General features: G+C 36.6%; 1 protein-coding gene across 1 annotated transcript in view; it reads left to right on the top strand.

Moving 5' to 3' along the window:
- Positions 1–20,924, top strand: part of LOC107724141 (low-density lipoprotein receptor-related protein 8-like) — a 170,630-nt gene that overhangs the window by 137,298 nt on the left and 12,408 nt on the right. Inside the window, exons 10-14 of the mRNA XM_016532943.1 lie at positions 5,833–6,004; positions 10,278–10,505; positions 11,388–11,506; positions 12,762–12,901; positions 18,295–18,436. Coding sequence (XP_016388429.1) covers positions 5,833–6,004; positions 10,278–10,505; positions 11,388–11,506; positions 12,762–12,901; positions 18,295–18,436 — 801 coding nt within the window. The remainder of the gene's footprint in view (positions 1–5,832; positions 6,005–10,277; positions 10,506–11,387; positions 11,507–12,761; positions 12,902–18,294; positions 18,437–20,924) is intronic.

The raw sequence follows: 20,924 nt of genomic DNA, 5'->3' as shown, positions 1-20,924 counted from the left end.
TAGTATCGTGGTTTGGGCCTGTTTTGCTGCATCTGGGCCAGGACGACTTACCATCATTGATGGAACAATGAATTCTGAATTATACCAGCAAATTCTAAAGGAAAATGTCAGGACATCTGTCCGAGAACTGAGTCTCAAGAGAAACTGGGCCATGCAGCAAGACAACGACCCCAAGCACACAAGTCATTTTACCAAAGGATGGTTAAAGAAGGACAAAATTAATGTTTTGGAATGGCCAAGTCAGAATCTGGACCTTGATTCAATTGAAATGTTGTGGAAGGAGCTGAAGCAAGCAGCTCATAGGAGGAAACCCATAACATCACAGAGTTTAAGTAGTTCTGTACTGAGAAATTAGCTAAAACTAATACAAGATGTTGTGCAGGACTGATCAGCAGTTACAAGAAACTTTACCTGCAGTTACTGCTGCAAAATTGGGTCACACCAGATACTGAAAGCAAAGATTCACATACTTTTGCACCGCACAGAAATGTAACGATGGATCATTTTTCTCAATAAATAAATGACACAGAAAATATTTTTGTCTCATTTGTTTGATTGGGTTCTCTATGTCTACTTTCAGGACTTGTGTGAAAATCTGATGATGAATTGGGTCATATTTATGCAGTAATATAGAAAATCGTAAAGGTTTCACAAACTTTCAAGCAGCACTGTATATTATTATTATTATTATTTTATTATTTTTTAGAGGAGATTAAAAAAGAGGTACGTACAGTAAATGTACATAATGTTAATAGTTATTGTTACTTTTAAGTAACATTATTTTTTGAAGTTCTGTTTTGATACAGCTAGTGGCACAGAAATGCAATAAATTGAATAAAAATTTTAAAATTAATTTATATAGTTAGGACACAGGATATACTTTATTCTTGACACTTCAGCTTGTTTTAAGGATTACAATAACATGTTTTTATAAGTCCTTTGTAATAAAGGATCAAGGCAGTTTAAGAGATCATGCCCTTTTGCTTAAAAAACCCTTTAGTCAGCAATGATTCACCTTCAGAATAAAGATGCTTAGAGCACATATGGCCATCTGAGAAAGTGCTGATTTATGCGTTTCTCAAAAGTAGTTGTCATGACACCAAAGATGGTCAGCATGCTACTTTATGTAAATGTAATGCAATTCAGCTGAAGCTGGAAGTGACATTGCTCTCTCTGTATCTCTCTCAGTATCTTTTTCTCTCTTTCTAAGATTGATAATTCCAGCAGATGGGTAAGAATGATTGAATCCTGACTCTTTTTGAAAATGAAAATATTTGCTGACGATACAGTGGTCCATGAGGGCTTTCTGAAGTGCAGCAGGAAATGCTCTCTCTCCGACACAATCTGTCCAACTCACAAGCACTGCTCAGCGCCTCAGCAAAAATCAGCTTAGACCAGATCAAGTATGAAATAGTGAGGGATGGGTGGGTGGTGAGGGAATGAGGGAGGCAGGGAGGAAGAGAATAACAGAGAAATTAGATCTCATCCATTAGCTCCACTCATCTTCTCTACATCACTGCCAAACCTCACAGTGACATCTGACCACACAGCACCTGCTGCTCATTATGCTCGCTCACCATCTCTCTCTCCTTCACCCCCTGCACTATTATCTATTTTTGCACTCTTTTTGTCTTTAATTTGTCTATAACACTTAGCATCTGTGGATCATACAGTCTTGTGAAGGAAGCTTTTACTGATAGGACAGTAAAAAAGTTATCTGTGAACTTGTCCCAAACCTGAAACTCCTGTATTGTTTCTACTACAATTACTGTTGAAAAGTTTGAGGTCAGTTAATTGTATTATTATTATTTTATTTTTTTTTTAAGTTAACTCTTTCATTCCGTAAGGACATTAAATTGATTGAAAGTGAAGGTAAATACATTTATAATGTTACGAAAAAGTTCTATCTCATATAAAAGCTGTTATTTTGACATTTCTGATATCAACATTGATAATAATATTTTTTTCTTGATTACCAAATTACCAAATTGAAATGTTTTGTAGAGAATCGTGTGTCAAGACTGGAGTAATGGATGTAGAAAATTCAGCTTTGCCATCAGAGAAATTAATTGCATTTTAAAACATATTTAAATAGAGAACAGTTATTTTAAATTGTAATAATTTTTCACAATATTAGTTTTTACTGTATTTTGATCAAATAGATGCAACCCTTTTTTGCAGACTTTTAAAACATTTAAAAACATTTAAAAAATCTTACTGACCCCAAACTTTTGAGTGGTAGTGTTAAAATATATGTATGTAAAAATAATACACACTGCCGCTCAAAATGTATTATATTATAATTATATATTATATTATATATAATTATATATTATACAGCTTAGTCATAATAGTCTTCCAGCTCCAACCAAGTTGACCAAGATAGTCTACCAAATCAACCATGACCTTACCAGATTATAGTCCATCTAACCACTTATGACATAAATAACCAGGGGTGTGTTTCCCAAAAGCATGGTTAGCTAACTATGGTAGTTAGTTCCATTGAAATCTATTGGTAACGACGGAACTTGCGACCATAGTTGCTTTTGGGAAACGCACCCCAGGTCGGGTCTCTGCGCTGTGTGTAGCACATTCCACAATTCCACTCTCTGCATTCTCATTGGTAGTTGCTACATTTCATCAAAGCTCATTTGTGTAAAGATGAAGATTTGTTTTTTCTACTGTGTTGTTCTGTATGTTGCATGAATTTAATAAAAACGAGTGTTCACTTTTTTTAATAATATCTTTAAAAATGACTTCTAGTTGCTTTTTGCATGCAACTCACTATCACTGTTGAGAAGAACCCAAATTGTGGGACAATCACATTATATCCTCTATGGTAATACAAATCGTGAGATGTCTGGATGCGTCGAGCTTATTAGAGATGAAAAGCTGAATTAAAGTTTAATAGAGGACACAGGAAGGGTACAATGAGGGTTAGGAGAACAGATTTTTCCTCAGGATCGTAACGCTTTTGTGATGTGAGCAGGTGACAGGATGAAAAGGAATTACACCCATATCAAGTAGGTTTGAAGGGGGAGCTGGAGGGGACCAAGTGACTCAGAAATGGGGAGAGTGCCCTTTCTGCTACATAGAGGATAAACTAATAGTGTCAGTGATATTCTGTGTTGGCATGACTGAGCACCAAATCGCAGTGACTAAGCTCCCAAACAGTACACAAACACACTCTGACACACATACACACACTCATCTCCATACACGCCACAGTGCAGGGTAATTACCTGGAAATTCTCAAATCCACTTCGGCCACATGTCACTAACCTGGAGGTGCACTGCAGACTCACACACGGCATTCATGAGTAAATTAATTATATTTAGCTTATATTTAGACACACACACATTTGCTTCTGCTCTGCAAATTAAATAAGCAATAAAAAATTTCAGTCAGTGATTTTATGCACACAAATGGGTGCACTTGTGCGAGTCATATGGTTATTTTTTGTGCCTTTCTAATTAATAAATAGTATGAGTGCAAATCAGCAACTATGCTTGTTTAAATATAATATGCCCTAATGCGTTTACTCATCTTGAAGTGCCAGCTCTCTTTAGCTTCTTTCTCACAACATTTGCATTCCGGCAAGTGTAATAATTTAAATGATAAAATATTCTTCTCCTCTGGGAGCATTTTAATCATTTGAGTTTTAGTGTTTTTACCTTTGCCCGGTAGCACATATACGCACTTATAACAGTGGAATACAACACAAGCACAGTCGTGTAGTCAGCTGGCATGTTGGTAGATTATGTGTTGGAGTGAAATTATTTTGCTCAGAGTTCTCCGCAATAATTTATTTTCATTTCAACTTTGTCCTAGAGGTTTCTATAAAAAAATTACTTAGAAGAAAAAAAAATAAAAATTTAACAATTGTTAGCATACAGTAAGAGTATAGAGCTATAAAATGAACATGAATGGCATAGTTCAGATAATTGAGTTTTACAAGTGTGAGAAGCATTTGAGTTTTTTTTTTTTTTTTTTTTGAATAATTGGAAATATTTTCATTTGTGTAATTGTAATGATGAACAACAATAAGGGTCAGGAAGGGACACTAAGGGCCAGATTCACTAAACAGGGCAAATTAGCAAATGTCTAAAATACCAGTAATTTGATGAGCGCAAATGTTAGTAAATCGCGTTGAGTGATTCATTTTAATACTCTCCTCCCATAAATTTTGCGTCTGAAAGGGAAACTCCAACAAATGCATATTCAATCAGATCAGGCGCAAAAATAACTGTGTCCACGCCTTTTCCGCTAATTCTTCACTGTGTGTACAGTAGGACGCTACTATTTTAATGCTTATTTAAATTTTTCATACTTTGTTATGGAAGACGTTTGGGACGACCAGAACCCTTCCTAGAGCTGGCCGTCCGGCCAAACTGAGCTATCGGGGGAGAAGAGCCTTGGTGAGAGAGGTAAAGAAGAACCCAAAGATCACTGTGGCTGAGCTCCAGAGATGCAGTCGGGAGATGGGAGAAAGTTGTAGAAAGTCAACCATCACTGCAGCCCTCCACCAGTCGGGGCTTTATGGCAGAGTGGCCCGACGGAAGCCTCTCCTCAGTTCAAGACACATGAAAGCCCGCATGGAGTTTGCTAAAAAAACACCTGAAGGACTCCAAGATGGTGAGAAATAAGATTCTCTGGTCTGATGAGACCAAGATAGAACTTTTTGGCCTTAATTCTAAGCGGTATGTGTGGAGAAAACCAGGCACCTGTCCAATACAGTCCCAACAGTGAAGCATGGTGGTGGCAGCATCATGCTGTGGGGGTGTTTTTCAGCTGCAGGGACAGGACGACTGGTTGCAATCGAGGGAAAGATGAATGCGGCCAAGTACAGGGATATCCTGGGCGAAAACCTTCTCCAGAGTGCTCAGGACCTCAGACTGGAACTAAGGTTTACCTTCCAACAAGACAATGACCCTAAGCACACAGCTAAAATAACGAAGGAGTGGCTTCCCAACAACTCTGTGACTGTTCTTGAATGGCCCAGCCAGATCCCTGACTTAAACCCAATTGAGCATCTCTGGAGAGACCTAAAAATGGCTGTCCACCAACGTTTACCGTCCAACCTGACAGAACTGGAGAGGATTTGCAAGGAGGAATGGCAGAGGATCCCCAAATCCATGTGTGAAAAACTTGTTGCATCTTTCCCAAAAAGACTCATGGCTGTATTAGATCAAGAGGGTGCTTCTACTAAATACTGAGCATTTTTCAGTTTTTCTTTTTTAATAAATCTGCAAAGATGTCAACAATTCTGTGTTTTTCTGTCAATATGGGGTGCTGTGTGTACATTAATGAGGAAAAAAAATTAACTTAAATGATTTTAGCAAATGGCTGCAATATAACAAAGAGTGAAAAATTTAAGGGGGTCTGAATACTTTCCGTACCCACTGTATATCATGACGCTACTATTTTAATGCTTATTTTTTAAGCTGTTAGTAAATCTGGCCCCATAAGTTTATATTTGTAATTTTTTTTTTTTTTTAAGTCAGGTCTACATTTTTTTATTTTTTTTATATCCTAAATTGATCATGAATGTGATTTTGACTACAGTCTCTCAAACTGAAGGAGATGCATGTGAGATTCTGGGGTCTTTTTTTCTCTAATAAGCAAAAGTCTCCGTTTATCAAGGCGAGTTGAAACAATTGTGAAGCTAAAGAAATCTCATTTGGACTTCTGTGTCCTATTTTTAATGATTTTTTTCTGATGTTGATTATCTCAAAATGGCCTAATATTGATAGGTTTATCAGCTCAGTCATCTGTTAGGAGGATCCCAAGATAACAAAGGAGCTGATGAAACTTTTATTTTCCCCTCATAGGTAAAAGCCCATATCTTATGTTTACTAACCGACATGAGATTCGGCGCATTGACCTGGTGAAGAAGGACTATACGCAGGTAGTGCCAACCCTGAAGAACGCTGTGGCTCTAGATGTGGACGTGACCACCAACAAGATGTACTGGTGTGACCTCTACCATCGCAAGATCTTCAGGTATACACAACATTAGAGCATGTTCCATTTCTCTAACTTGACAGCTGTTTAATCTTTATTTAAGAAGGATAATTTGCAATTAGTGCTCAATGCTTCGGTAGGAGGAGACGGTGCAGTGTTGAAACCCTCTTTTGAGAACCTCTTCCCGCCTCCTCTCAGCTGGCAGATATTAAATGCATGAGAACAGCTGCCATAGACCTGCTGGAAATGTTCTCACAGCAACAAACATCATGGATTGAGAGATGTGAAGTAAATTACTTCCATGCACATTTCACAGACTTTTTCTTGGGCTTACTTAGTCTAATAAGTGATAGAGGGGTGATAGACTGACATAAACATCCTCAAAACATGTTAAAAATTGATCAGACTTTTTTTGAGAGAGAATATATCTTGAATTAGATTAAGTTTATTTTTCTGCCTCATTAACGTTTTGTTTGTTCTTCTTGTAATAAGCATAAACCACACTGTAAAAGTCACAAAGAAAGAAAAAACTGTTAAAAAAAACTCTTAAAGCACATTATCAGATTAATTAATTTATTAAATTAATTATTTATTATTTACTTATTTAAATTATTTCATTATTTTGAATATATTTATTTTTCATAACACATAAACAATGACAGTGTACACTACTACAAAATTGAATAAGCTCTACCGGCCATTTAACAGTCATCTTATCAGTCAGACAGCAGCTTGTCACACAGCCTGCCTGTGCTACAACAGCAGCTGGAAAACTTGACCAACGTTTGTCCTTTACTGTCCCAGTGTGCGTGCTAGCCCATCATGCTCGGGTCTCCACCTCACTTCCTGAATCACTCTGAGTCACATCAGCCTCTAGGACCATCTCTCAATCATTTCAATCGCACCATATGCTTCCCATAATTTAGCTCCAACAATAATGCGTCCCATTACTCATCCCCACTCCCCTCAGGAGGGCTTGTGTTAGAACAACGTACGACAGTTCATTATCACTTTATAAACCCCTCAGAAGAGCACTCGGAAGAATGGAAATACTTCTGTTTGTCTGCATGGAGTTTAATTTATGTGTGTGCTCCCTGACAGAGAGAGTGGCATGAATTGATGGTTATGGTGAAGACGCAACAGTGTAGATGTCAGTTGACAGCTGAAACCTCAAATGAGGCATGTCAGTTTTAAGGGCCATTGTTGGGGCCATTAACCAGTCCTCACTTAGGTTTACTTGAAACTGGCATGTGTGTATTTTAAGTGTTGCGTGGTTATTGATCTGTCAGTAAAAAGCTGTTTTGTTTGCATAGTGGTTCTCTAGCATGAGAGCTCAAAACCTCTCTTTCAGCATAAAGGTTGATAGATTAATGTTGTGTTTATTGCTTTGATTAATTCCAATTAACATCATTTTGGGTTAATGCGATGCAAGGCTTCTGCTGTAATTAAGATGTCAGAGGGAACCCAAACCCAGCCAGTTAAACAGACAATTTGTTGCTCTTGTTGATCAAATACATCATTGTTTGATCCTGGTGTGAACACAAAACACCATGCGGTTTTGGCTTTGATAGATTGTCCCACAGTGTCGTAACCCGGCATGATGCAGCAAGTGATAAGCAACAGGACATTTTATCAATACTATATTATTATTATTATTATTATTATTATATTTTTGTTGCATTGCTCTGAGTAGCTCTGTCTACAGTGAAATTAAATCAAAAATATGTTAATTTTACATTGAAGCTTTTTGCTGAAATGCAAGGATGTCATGATGTTACAATTTATGCATGTCATGTAGCTGATGGGTTTGGTCTATAACTGATTGTAGTCATGTATTTATTTACCATCTCATCATGTTTAGTCACTTCTGTTTAAGTGCATAGCTCTTTTTTGGAAGTCGTGGCCTAATGGTTAGAGAGTCGGACTCGTAACCCAAAGGTTGCGGGTTCGAGTCTCGTACCGGCAGGGATTGTGGGTGGGGGGAGTGAATGTACAGCGCTCTCTCACATAAATCACACACATAAATTAAACTCCCTGCAGACAAACAGAATACCACCTTCAATACCATGACTGAGGTGCCCTTTGCCAATATTATTTGCTCTGTTACTGAAAATGTGTTTTGATTAAAGTAAAATCAAAAGTCCAGTAGTAGAGGATGATATTTATAATTTTTCCTGTAATGTCAGATAAATTCCCTTATCTTACATCTTTGTGACTGTTGTCTGTTCCAGCTGACGGGCATATTGATCAGTGCCGTGGTGGCTGTGTGTCTGATAGGAATCTCTGTGCTTTTCTTCTACCGCAGATATAAACTGGCGAGTATGTTTCACTTCTGTGCCCAAAACAGATGTTTTAAGTCCAAAGAACTGTATACTGGCTTGAGCATCATGTTGTTTTTACATTGTTGCTCAGTTCTGATACTTGAATAAGAGCCTTGTGGTCATACCATTAAACATTTTGGGATCAGTAAAAGGTTTTCAAATGTTTTTGAAAGATGCTCACCAAGTAAAAACAGTAATATTTTGAATTTTCATCAGCCAGTCTTCAGTGTCACTTGATCCTTCAGAAATCATTCTAATATGCTGCTTTGGTATGCAAAAAACATTAGTATCAATGTTGAACAACATTCTTTGATGGATAGAAAGTTCTAAAGAACAGCTTTTTTTAAATATACATATTTTGTAACATTATAAATGCTTTACTTTTTTTGATAAATTTCATGTATTTATGTCTTTAAGAACAAATTCTGACCCAAACTTTTGATTGAATAGTAGTCTATATAATACAAAATGTTATCTTTTATTTCCATATTTTATGTTCATGAAAGTATGCTAATTTGTTAGTATTTCAAGAAGTAAGAAACACTGGGGTAGAGACAAACCAAAAGCACAAAATATTGTTACTGGATTTTTGTTTGTATTTGCAACAATATCTATGGCAACATTTTTGTCATCAGCTACTTGTGAAAGTTATTGTTTGCACAAGTATATGGGTATTTAAATGGAATACCTTTTGTCAAATAACCCAGGTGACACCAAAGTGATAATGACTCTTTCATGAGAGCTAGATCATAAGATCAGTCACATCAGATTTCACCAGGCTTCAAAGAGCAATCAAATCTACTTCACTGTATGTCATTGTAACTTTCAGAGACAGGAAAAACAAAGTTTTTTTCCCTTTCACAGCAACAGAGTTTTGTTTGTTTATTTGTTGGTTGATTTGTTCAAAGTATGAATTGAATATGGATAATGGGCAACTGATTAGCATTAATAGATCTTAATAATGCCTTGTCAATTAAATAAAAAATACACTTCTGTACAATACAGTAACACAGTACAGTAAAAAGAGGATACTGTAACCGTAAAAATAGCAAAACTGCGAACATTTACCATTTTAAATAAATAATTTAATCAGCCAGTCTTCAGTGTCACTTGATCCTTCAGAAATCATTCTAATATGCTGCTTTGGTATGCAAAAAACATTAGTATCAATGTTGAACAACATTCTTTGATGGATAGAAAGTTCTAAAGAACAGCTTTTTTTAAATAGACATATTTTGTAACATTATAAATGCTTTACTTTTTTTGATCAATTTCATGTATCATTATCATTTCATGTATTTATGTCTTTAAGAACAAATTATGACCCAAACTTTTGATTGAATAGTAGTCTATATAATACAAAATGTTATCTTTTATTTCCATATTTTATGTTCATGAAAGTATGCTAATTTGTTAGTATTTCAAGAAGAAACACTGGGGTAGAGACAAGCCAAAAGCACAAAATATTGTTACTGGATTTTTGTTTGTATTTGCAACAATGTCTATGGCAACATTTTTGTCATCAGATACTTGTGAAAGTTATTGTTTGCACAAGTATATGGGTATTTAAATGGAATACCTTTTGTCAAATAACCCAGGTGACACCAAAGTGATAATGACTCTCTCATGAGAGCTAGATCATAAGTTGACTCTTTCATGAGAGCTAGACTAGATCATAAGTCACATCAGATTTCACCAGGCTTCAAAGAGCAATCAAATCTACTTCACTGTATGTCATTGTAACTTTCAGAGACAGGAAAAGTCACAGCCATTTTGTCCTACAATTGTTCTCTGAGAAATATGCAGATGTTGCCTCACTTTGCTGCCTATGTGTACGTAAACAACAGCTGGGAGTGTCAGCTATTTATATTGTGCTTATTCTCCATGAATCTGGTGGATGCATCAAATATCTTGTGATTGTTTATGAATAGATAGATACATCTGCTTAAATGCTGTGGATGTAGATTAACAGTGTGTTTGTTCCTCTTCAGTGCATACATCAACAAAGCCAGCGATGCTTCTCAGCAGATCACGCTCATAGACACTGCGCTACATTCCCCAGAGGGCTTAGCAATGGACTGGGTCCATAAGAACATCTACTGGACCGACTCTGGACACAAAACTATCTCAGTCGCGACTGGTGATGGCAAGAAACGGAAGGTGTTGATCGACACAGAGCTTGGGGAACCGCGTGCCATCGCAGTTGACCCAAGACAAGGGTAATGATATAATATTTATAATCAGCCAAAAGTGGTTCTCAACACCCTAAGGAAAATATTAAGCCTCCTCCACCAGTCTTTTCAAACCCTCTATTGCATTAAATAATAATGAATAACGTAAATATGATGAACATTGCATGATATGTGTCAACACCCCAAGATTTTTGAAAGCCTTGTCAAAGGTTCCTTCACTTCGTATGTATCATTTTCTTTTACTGGCGTTCATCATGATGAATCTTTCCCCTCAGGGGTCTTTTCACCATATTACAGAAGTAGAAGAGCATGGAAAACATGCAAATGAGTCTCAAGCTGGTCAGCATACCAACTAATTTTTGCCTGTGGGTAAAGTGCCCACTTCACTCTTATAGAACCGGAGCTATGTACTGACTTTTTTTAATGAGCATACTCTCACATATTCATCTTGATTTTTGACAGGTGATGAGCGTTGAAGTTTCAAGGCCATTGGAGCTTTCTAATTTTCCACTTAACTGCATCTGGTTTATTTGGTAACATAAAGCTTTTGTGGCCCAAACAAAGGGAACTCCTCCAAGAGCTCCACAAATTTGTGCAGAATTGTAATAATGTCATTCACAAAATTGTATATATCACCTGCCCCTACATTTAATAGGAATTTTGGATAATTAAAGTACTTAAATGCAGTACATTAAATGCAGTATTCCACAGATTTTCCCACCAGCTTCAAAGATGACTTAAAGTGGAAATTGAGTAAAAGATATTTTAGAATCCTTATTCTTAATCCTCATCCAGTAAATAACAAATTGGAAAAATTATGGTGTCAAAAGTGGAGTCAAAAAGGTTGAGAACCACTAGATCTGTCCATGATTCTGATTATGAACATTTTGTTTGTTTTGATCCCCTCAGGTTCATGTACTGGTCAGATTGGGGAACGCTGGCCAAGATCGAGAAAGCCGGAATGAACGGAGTGGATCGACAAGTTCTGGTTTCAGAGAGGATCGAGTGGCCCAATGGGATTGCGCTCGGTAAAACACCATTTGAAAGTTTTGCAGTTCAGTTTTTCCGTTCAAATCATCAAATATAGACAAAAAAGAGAAAAACACACTGGAGAATAGCAGAAAAGACAACAAAAGATAAAAGAGAAACAGCAGAGAGCAAATCAAAGCATATCATACCAAAAAGCAAAGACACAAGAGAGCTGCGTTTGCCATCATTACAAGAGACATCAACCAAAATACTAGAGGAGAAAGGGAAAAAAAACATTAGGATTGAGAAAGACCAAATAAACCCAGAAAGAGTGAGGCAGAAGGAGAAGAAAAGAGTGTTAATAATGAAGAGCAGCCTCCTGTGGCCAACAGGGCTTTGAATCATTCACCTTCATTGTTTCTCATCAATCACCCGTCAGTTTGGGAAAAACTAAATGGAATTGCTCAAGCAACGCTGTCAATATCGCCATCATTTCTCTGGCTTGCTTAACATGAAAGCCATTTGAAAAAGCAGTTATGGTAGACGGATAGAAAAAAATATATTGACAAAAAAGGTGGAATTGAGAATTGCTAAGTCTGTTTAGAAACAAAATACTTTTGTAATGGGAAAAGTAACCTTGCAAAGCAGTGAGATTTTGAAGTGCGTTGTGTTGCGGCTTTTTTGTCATTGTTTTTTTTTTTTTTTCAATTGTGCCTTCCATTTAATTTCCAACTGACTTTTTTACTTGAAATATGAAAAATCATACACTATGAAATATAAATTATCCCTTCAGGTACTTCCCACTATTCTATGTTTCCTTTGATCACTCATGTTAAATTAAAAGCATTTGTTGTATTAGTAAAGTGCTACTTATATGTTCCATTAAAATTTCTTTCCTCTTCCAGATCTGTCTAGTAGACGACTCTACTGGGTGGATTCCAAGCTTCATTTGATCTCCAGTGTGGACCTAAATGGAGACAACCGTGGAATTGAGAATTGCTAAGTCTGTTTAGAAACAAAATACTTTTGTAATGGGAAAAGTAACCTTGCAAAGCAGTGAGATTTTGAAGTGCGTTGTGTTGCGGCTTTTTTGTCATTGTTTTTTTTTTTTTTTCAATTGTGCCTTCCATTTAATTTCCAACTGACTTTTTTACTTGAAATATGAAAAATCATACACTATGAAATATAAATTATCCCTTCAGGTACTTCCCACTATTCTACGTTTCCTTTGACCACTCATGTTAAATTAAAAGCATTTGTTGTATTAGTAAAGTGCTACTTATATGTTCCATTAAAATTTCTTTCCTCTTCCAGATCTGTCTAGTAGACGACTCTACTGGGTGGATTCCAAGCTTCATTTGATCTCCAGTGTGGACCTAAATGGAGACAACCGTAGAGTTTTGCTGTCCTCCATGGATCATCTTGGACATCCCTTTGCCCTGACTGTTTTTGAGGTAAGCAAATTTATCAAATAATTTTCTGAGGTACTCATTCATGCAGGCACAGATGGAGCTGCATTGGCAAGAACTTCCTACGCTCAGTTTGGCTTCAAAATTTACACATAAACATGTTTCTGCTCACAGCGTGTAGTTGGAGAACAGGGGTCTCACTGTGAGACAGTAACACTTGCCAAGAGATGTATGGCTGTGGCACCAGCCAACAACACAAACCAAATTAAAAAGCCTTTTTACTTTGGCAGCTTCTAAGGCACCTGAAGGCAGGACCCAGCCCAAACAATAGATCACCTAATTTCCTTCATTAGGCCAGTCGATGAGCCAGCTCAGTAAGAGGGAACCCTGGGGCCAAACCCTAGAAAAAGGAAACAATGTTGGGGTTTTTTTCATTCTTTTACTTTTGTCCAGGGCACATGTGAAATGAACCTCTACTTTGCTGCAGTATCCTTGAGGCTGGTTCTAAAGTATTCCTTAAGTTCTCCACTTGGCTGAAGAAGTTGCAAAACAGTCGGAGACAACTGCAGCCAAAATGTTTTGTAGATGTGCTTAAAGGAGTATACAAATCTTTCTGTATGAAACATTTGTGCAGTCTTTGGTGCAGGAGTCAATTCCAGTAAGATCATTATTTTGGTTCATTATTTCTAATTGCATAATTTCTCAAAATTAAATTACATTTTGTTTTTTCCAAGTACACATTTCGTTTTGGCTGTTGACAGCTCTACTTTGCTGCAGTATCCTTGAGGCTGGTTCTAAAGTATTCCTTAAGTTCTCCACTTGGCTGAAGAAGTTGCAAAACAGTCGGAGACAACTGCAGCCAAAAACTGCCCTCTAGCTTTAGGGATGTTTTGTAGATGTGCTTAAAGGAGTATACAAATCTTTCTGTATGAAACATTTGTGCAGTCTTTGGTGCAGGAGTCAATTCCAGTAAGATCATTATTTTGGTTCATTATTTCTAATTGCATAATTTCTCAAAATTAAATTACATTTTGTTTTTTCCAAGTACACATTTCGTTTTGGCTGTTGACAGCTTAAAAGTGAAAAAAAAAAAAGCATTAAGTAACGAAAATTTAAACTACTAAATGCCTTTTTCCCTTTTCCCATTTCCCTTTTTTCTAGTTTTTTTTTTTCATAATTTACTTACCTTTATGTCATTCCAAACCCATATGGCATTCATTTTTCAGTGAAACACCATGAAAGACGTCTTCCTTACACTTATGTGAAGAACTGAACGTTAATGAGATAATAATAGTATAATAATTTCATTGAATAGTTTTATTTATTTGGGATCAGTAAGATTTTTTTTTCACAGTTAATAGAATTTTTTTTCAGCAAGGATGCAAAAAATAGTTTAAAAGTGACTGTAAAGACTTTTTAGATTAGATTAGATTAGATTCAACTTTATTGTCACTCTGAGATTGGAGTTCAGTAGGCTGACCGCTGAGGGAAAGAAACTGTTCCTGAGTCTGCTGGTGCGACAGCGAAGACTCCTATAACGTCTCCCCGATGGGAGGGAAGTGAACAGTCTGTGATTGGGATGAGAGGAGTCTTTGATGATACTTCTCACTCTCCTTTGGCAGCGTTTGTGGTAAACCTCTTTGAAGGAGGGTAGCCCGACACCAGTGGTGTATTGGGCAGTTTTCACCACCCGCTGGAGGGCTTTCTGGTCCAAAACAGTGCAGTTGCCATACCACACTGTGATGCAGTTTGTGAGAATGCTTTCAATAGTGCAACGGTAAAAGTTCAGCAGGATGTTGGGGGACAGGTGAGCTTCCCTTAGTTTCCTAAGGAAGTAATGTTTACACATACGTGGAATTTGTTTTAGTGACAGAAGCTCCACAGTGCAACAGAATGACAGTGACAAGACAGGACACAGATAATAAAAAGAATAATATACAAATATACAAAATAGACAATGTACAAAATAGCAAAAACAATATATAATATAGACAATTATGTATGTACTGGTATAATATGTGCAAATTTGAAATGTAAATAAGTATGTGTGTTAAATAAATAATGTATAATAGTGTTGTGTGTTCCACGTTTATTGTTAAGTGTTCATGAGATGGATTGCCTGAGGGAAGTCAAGTCAAGTCAAGTTTACCAAGGAACTTGAAGCTCGCCACGCGCTCCACTTTAGCCCCATCAATGTAGATGGGAGTGTGTGTGGTCCTTCTTAGTCCGCCCGTGGTCTACAATAAACTCTTTGGTCTTCTGGGTGTTGAGTGCAAGGTTATTGTTGGCACACCACGTTGTTAGATGCTGAACCTCGTCCCTGTAGGCCGTCTCATCATTGCCACTGATCAGGCCTACCACCATGGTGTCATCTGCAAACTTGATTATGGAGTTAGAGCCATGCACAGGTATGCAGTCGTGGGTGAAAAGGGAGTAGAGGATTGGGCTCAGCACACAGCCCTGTGGTACCCCAGTGTTTTAAATTGTTACCAAAAAAAAGAATGTTGTTCTTTTGAACATTCTATTCAATAAAGAATTATTTAAACCATGTATCATGGATTCCACAAAAATATTAAGCGGCACAATTGTTTTCAAAATTGCTAATAAGAATAAATTGTTCTTAAGCATCAAATCAGCATATTAGAATGATTTCTGAAGGATCATGTGCAACTGAAGACTGGAGTAAAGTTCAGCTTTACCATCACAGACGGTAAAAGTTCAGCAGGATGTTGGGGGACAGGTGAGCTTCCCTTAGTTTCCTAAGGAAGTAAAGGCGCTGTTGTGCCTTTTTGATCAGTGTGGAGGTATTGAGGGTCCAGGAAAGATCCTCAGAGAGATGGACACCAAGGAACTTGAAGCTCGCCACGCGCTCCACTTTAGCCCCATCAATGTAGATGGGAGTGTGTGTGGTCCTTCTTAGTCCGCCCGTGGTCTACAATAAACTCTTTGGTCTTCTGGGTGTTAAGTGCAAGGTTATTGTTGGCACACCACGTTGCTAGATGCTGAACCTCGTCCCTATAGGCCGTCTCATCATTGCCGCTGATCAGGCCTACCACCGTGGTGTCATCTGCAAACTTGATTATGGAGTTAGAGCCATGCACAGGTATGCAGTCGTGGGTGAAAAGGGAGTAGAGGATTGGGCTCAGCACACAGCCCTGTGGTACCCCAGTGTTTTAAATTGTTACCAAAAAAAAGAATGTTGTTCTTTTGAACATTCTATTCAATAAAGAATTATTTAAACCATGTATCATGGATTCCACAAAAATATTAAGCGGCACAATTGTTTTCAAAATTGCTAATAAGAATAAATTGTTCTTAAGCATCAAATCAGCATATTAGAATGATTTCTGAAGGATCATGTGCCACTGAAGACTGGAGTAAAGTTCAGCTTTACCATCACAGAAATAAATTACATTTTAAAGTATATTAAAATAGAAAACAGTTATTTTAAGTTGAAATAATATTTCACTGGTTTACTGTAAATAAGCATGGTATGGCAGAGAGCTTTAGTGAACTAAGGAAATTATTTTAGTGTCTTAAAGAAGATATACACCACATATTGGCTTCCAACGCAGCAGACCTCAAATTACATATTAGAAATCCTCCATTTTCCTGTCACCTTTTCAGACGATATGTGACCTTTACATTATCCTGTCTCATAAAACAGACCAATATCTCCACACCAGCTTTCACATTATTTTATTGGTTAGTAGGAAGCACTGAAAATGTCAAGACCAATCCAGTTCCACAGGGATAGTTGCTCCTAACCAAATGAAGCGAAAACTTTGATGAAAGGTTTTAATAAAGATGCTCCCCTCGCTCAAGGAGTACACATTTCAGACTTGGATGTTAGAAGCCAGCCTTTTGTGTCATGGATTAAAGCAGTTATCTATATCAGATATGGTGCCTTCGTGGCCTGTGCGTTAGATGAGAGCTGCAATGCGGCAGAATTTGAATGCTGTCTAGTGCAGGTTAAGGAGTCCTACTGATCAACAGCCACCAGCAGGAGCACCTGATGGAGTTCCACTGGGATCCAGCAGCCTGACCTTTCCAAAGAAGCACGGCTCTGTAAACATCCTCTGATACTCGGAGCCAGCTGCCCACTTGGGCATGCTCAGTCCTCTCAATCTTTTTTTTTTTTTGTGCCCTCCCCCCAGTCCTTTTCTTTTGTTACCCCAAAAACACCCCCTCCCGAACTTCCTCATCCATTTCCACATCCGTTTGAAAAGAAGATGAATCTCAGGTTGTCATAGTAACAGACCATCTCACCATGCACATTTGCAATATTTCTGTAGCCGCTGATAAGGACTGATCAGAGGAGGGAGGCAGACGGAGAACGTTGAAAGTGGTATTGTCAGACAGTGGAGCGCGTGCTTTCAGGCTCATGTAGGTGAAGATACAAAGGAGAGATAGAGCTGCGAGCTTTAATTAGTCTGATGAAAAACCTTTGTGGTCCAAAAGACACAGAAGCCTTTATCTTCATTGTCATCTTGCTCCCGTTTCTTTCCTTTTTTGGTGTCTTGCATCATGCATAGAAAAAAAATACATGCCCTACAGAATAATACCTGCTTGGTTGTGATTTTTTCCCTATTCAAGTGTCTTTTTTGTCCTATTTATCGTTACCCATTTTTCACTGAATCACAATAAAAGACCCAAGAATAATGTGAATGGTAGTCACTTGTTGCCCTAGGTGAGACAAGATGTGATTTAAGAATAAAAAATATATAAAGATGTATTTAACTTCTTATTCATTCTTTATATATACTACCGTTTGGGGTCAGTAAGATTTTTTTCAAAAGAAATAATATATCGTTTCAGCAAGGTTGCAATAAATTGATCAAAAGTGGCAGTAAATTAAAATTCTGTTTCAAATAAATGCTGTTTTTTCAGCTTTCTATTCAGTCTATTCAATCAAATTCCTAAAAATGGTAGCGGTTTCCATAGAAAATGGTAAGCAGCACAACTGTTTTCAATATTGATAATAATAAGAAATGTTGCTTGAGCACCAAATCAGAATGCTTTCTGTAGGATCTGAAGACAGGAGTAATGGCTGCTGAAAATTCAGCCATCACAAGAATACATTACATTTTAAAATATATTGAAATAGAAAGAAAATTATTTTGAATTATAATATCTCACAGTATTACTGTTTTACTGTGGTTTTGATCAAATAAATGCAGTCTTGGTGAGCATAGGAGATGTTACAGACCCCAAACTTTTGAATAGTAGTATAAACTGGCCATAAAACTAACAAGACACTTGTAAAAATTTGCATCTATTCTTGTTTCCACACTTTTATACAAAGCTACTTGTATTCAAGACATGCATTTACATATTATCAGTTTGTGTTTTCATTGCAAGTGCTATATTGTAATGTTTGAACCTCAGGAGTGCAATAGCTCCTGCTTGTGTAGAATTCACATTTTATGTTTCTACAGGACCGAGTTTACTGGACAGACTTGGAGGATGAGGCCATCTACAGCGTAAACCGGCTGACAGGGCAAGATGTGGCAATGCTGGCTCAACATCTCAACAACCCACTGGATGTGGTGGTGTTCCACGAGCTCCGGCAGCCTGAAGGTGAGAAATAAGTGTAGTACAGATAGAGACCACTTTACATCACTTTAAGACCCGGTTTCACAGACAGGGGTTAGCTTAAGCCAGGACTAGGCCATAGTTCAATTAGGATTTTAAAGTCATTTTTATAAACATGCCTTAGAAAAAAGATTACTGGTGTGCATCTTGAGACAAAACAAGGGCACTGACACATTTCAAGATCAATCAGTGCAAGTTTCTTTCAGTTGAAACAGCTTAGACTTACATTTTAGTCAGGGACTAGGCTTAAGCCTTGACTGTGAAACTCGGGGGTATATCTGTATATACTGGCCAGTGTCAGAGAGTAACTAGGTAAATGTAGCGGTTTACTTAACTACATTTTTTAGTAGAGTGAATTTAAAAATAGGGTAGTTTTTCCAATCAAGAGCTTTTTTTCTCCCCTAACAACTATTTATTGTGATGTTCTCTCATTCAGGTAGTGTTGGTCCAATACATTTGATTCATTCAACTGAATTATTTCAGTGAACTAAAGACACTTTTTACTGATTTACCTCATTGTTTTTGTTTCTGCTCAGATTTTTTAAGATACGTTATAAAATCTCTTAAAAGCTTAAATTTTGTTAGCAATTTTGCTGGTAATTTGTTGAGTATTAGACTACTATTTCAAAAGCTGGCATACATTTTATTTTTATATTATTTATAATTCAACATCAGTTATACGAAGTAATGGGCACGTGTACGCCACCATTCAAAAGTCTGGAATATGTTTTGAAATAATTATGCTCACCATAGCTGTATTTATTTAATAAAATAATAATAATAAAATACAGGAAATGATAGTGAAATATTATTGCAATTTAAAATCACTAACTACTACTAATAAAATAACTACAATTTTAAAGTGTTTATACATTTATTCCTGTGATAGCAAAGCTGTATTTGTTGAAAAAAAAACAATCAAATATGTTTTCAAAAAATATATATTCTTAATATTTTTGTGAAAAACATAATAAATTTTTATGAATAGAAAGATCAAAAGAACAGTACTGGAAATATAAATCTTTTGTAAAAATGTAGTCTTTTACTGTGCCTTTTGATCAATGTAATGCGTCCTTGCTGAATAAAATAATTAATTTCTTAAAAATTTTACTGACCTCAAACTTTTTGAAAAAAAATGTAACTTTCAGTCTGTTTTATCTATTGAGCTGAATAGCCAGTGATGGATGTTATAATGCATTAGAGGACTCATATCATGAGAAATCAATTTGTTCCTGATCTTTTAGATAAAAGACTTTGATGTGCTGTGAAAACACTGAGAATTCAACTTCCTCCCCTGTCCACAAAGATAATTTATTGAAACTAAGCAGAAAAAAAAACTTTGCTGTTCATTTCACACGTAAAGAGTCCGTTTCTTAAAGGTACAGCAGCAAAAAAAAAAAAAAAGGCTGTTAATTATTTCTGCCTTTCAGGAGCTAATAGAAACAATGCTTGAACAGTATTATTTTCACAGTGTCACCTTTTTAGCATTGTTATAATAATGAGAGGCAAATCTTTGGTGACTCTCTGTTTTTTCCCCAGTAATAGCAGTCCTATTAGTGAATAGCATATTTATGGTGAATTTTTGTTCTAGAGACAGGCAGAGAAAATGAAAGAAGCAGTGTGCGTATGTGTGTGCAGATTTTGATTCTTTGTTTTCATCCTTTTATCACAAACAGACCACGTGCAGCATGCCAGCAGAAGAACCAATTTACAGCCTCCTCACATTAATGAATGAGAAGTGCTATTTAAATCTAAATCAAAGAATTAAACATGTTGCTCTGAAAATGCAAACGAAAGCAGGAAAACACACTTACGCTGAACAAGAAATGTTGAGAATGGAATCCAACCGCTTTTTATATCTCAAGTGCCTCTGAGTGAAATATTAATCAGTTATGCATCCCTGCCAAACACGATTTTATGAGAATGTGTAAGAAAGAGCTACACATAAAATATTATTTAGTAAAAAAACAATCTTCTGAGTAGTGTTTGTAGAGCTTAACAACCTTTCCTACAGATTTCCATTGCGCTACATTGCTATATTATATGTAACTGACAATAACATAAGAAAATGATTCTAGTTGTTCAAGCTCAGTCAGTTTGAAATTCTCGAAATTGAGATTTATACATCATCTGAAAGCTGAATAAATAATCTTTCCATTGATGTATGGTTTGTTAGGATAGGACAATATTTGGCCGAGATACAACTATTTGAAAATCTGGAATCTGAGGGTGCAGAAAAATCAAAACACTGAGAAAATCGCCTTTAAAGTTGTCTAAATGAAGCATATTACTAATCAAAAATTAAGTTTTGATATATTTACGGTAGTTTTGGCTATTGCTACAAATATACCCCAGCGACTTAAGATTTTGTGGTCCAGGGTCACATATGTATTAAATCTATTATGTTTAAGTACAAATATAACTATTCCTCAAGCCAAATAATTGATGCTTTTTGATACATTTTTACATATAC

Source organism: Sinocyclocheilus rhinocerous, unplaced genomic scaffold (genome assembly GCF_001515625.1).
Source record: "Sinocyclocheilus rhinocerous isolate Xijiao unplaced genomic scaffold, SAMN03320098_v1.1 scaffold935, whole genome shotgun sequence".
In the NCBI taxonomy this organism is placed as follows: Eukaryota; Metazoa; Chordata; class Actinopteri; order Cypriniformes; family Cyprinidae; genus Sinocyclocheilus; species Sinocyclocheilus rhinocerous.
The sequence above is the reverse complement of the archived record's forward strand: the minus strand, read 5'-3'. Positions and strand labels throughout refer to the sequence as shown.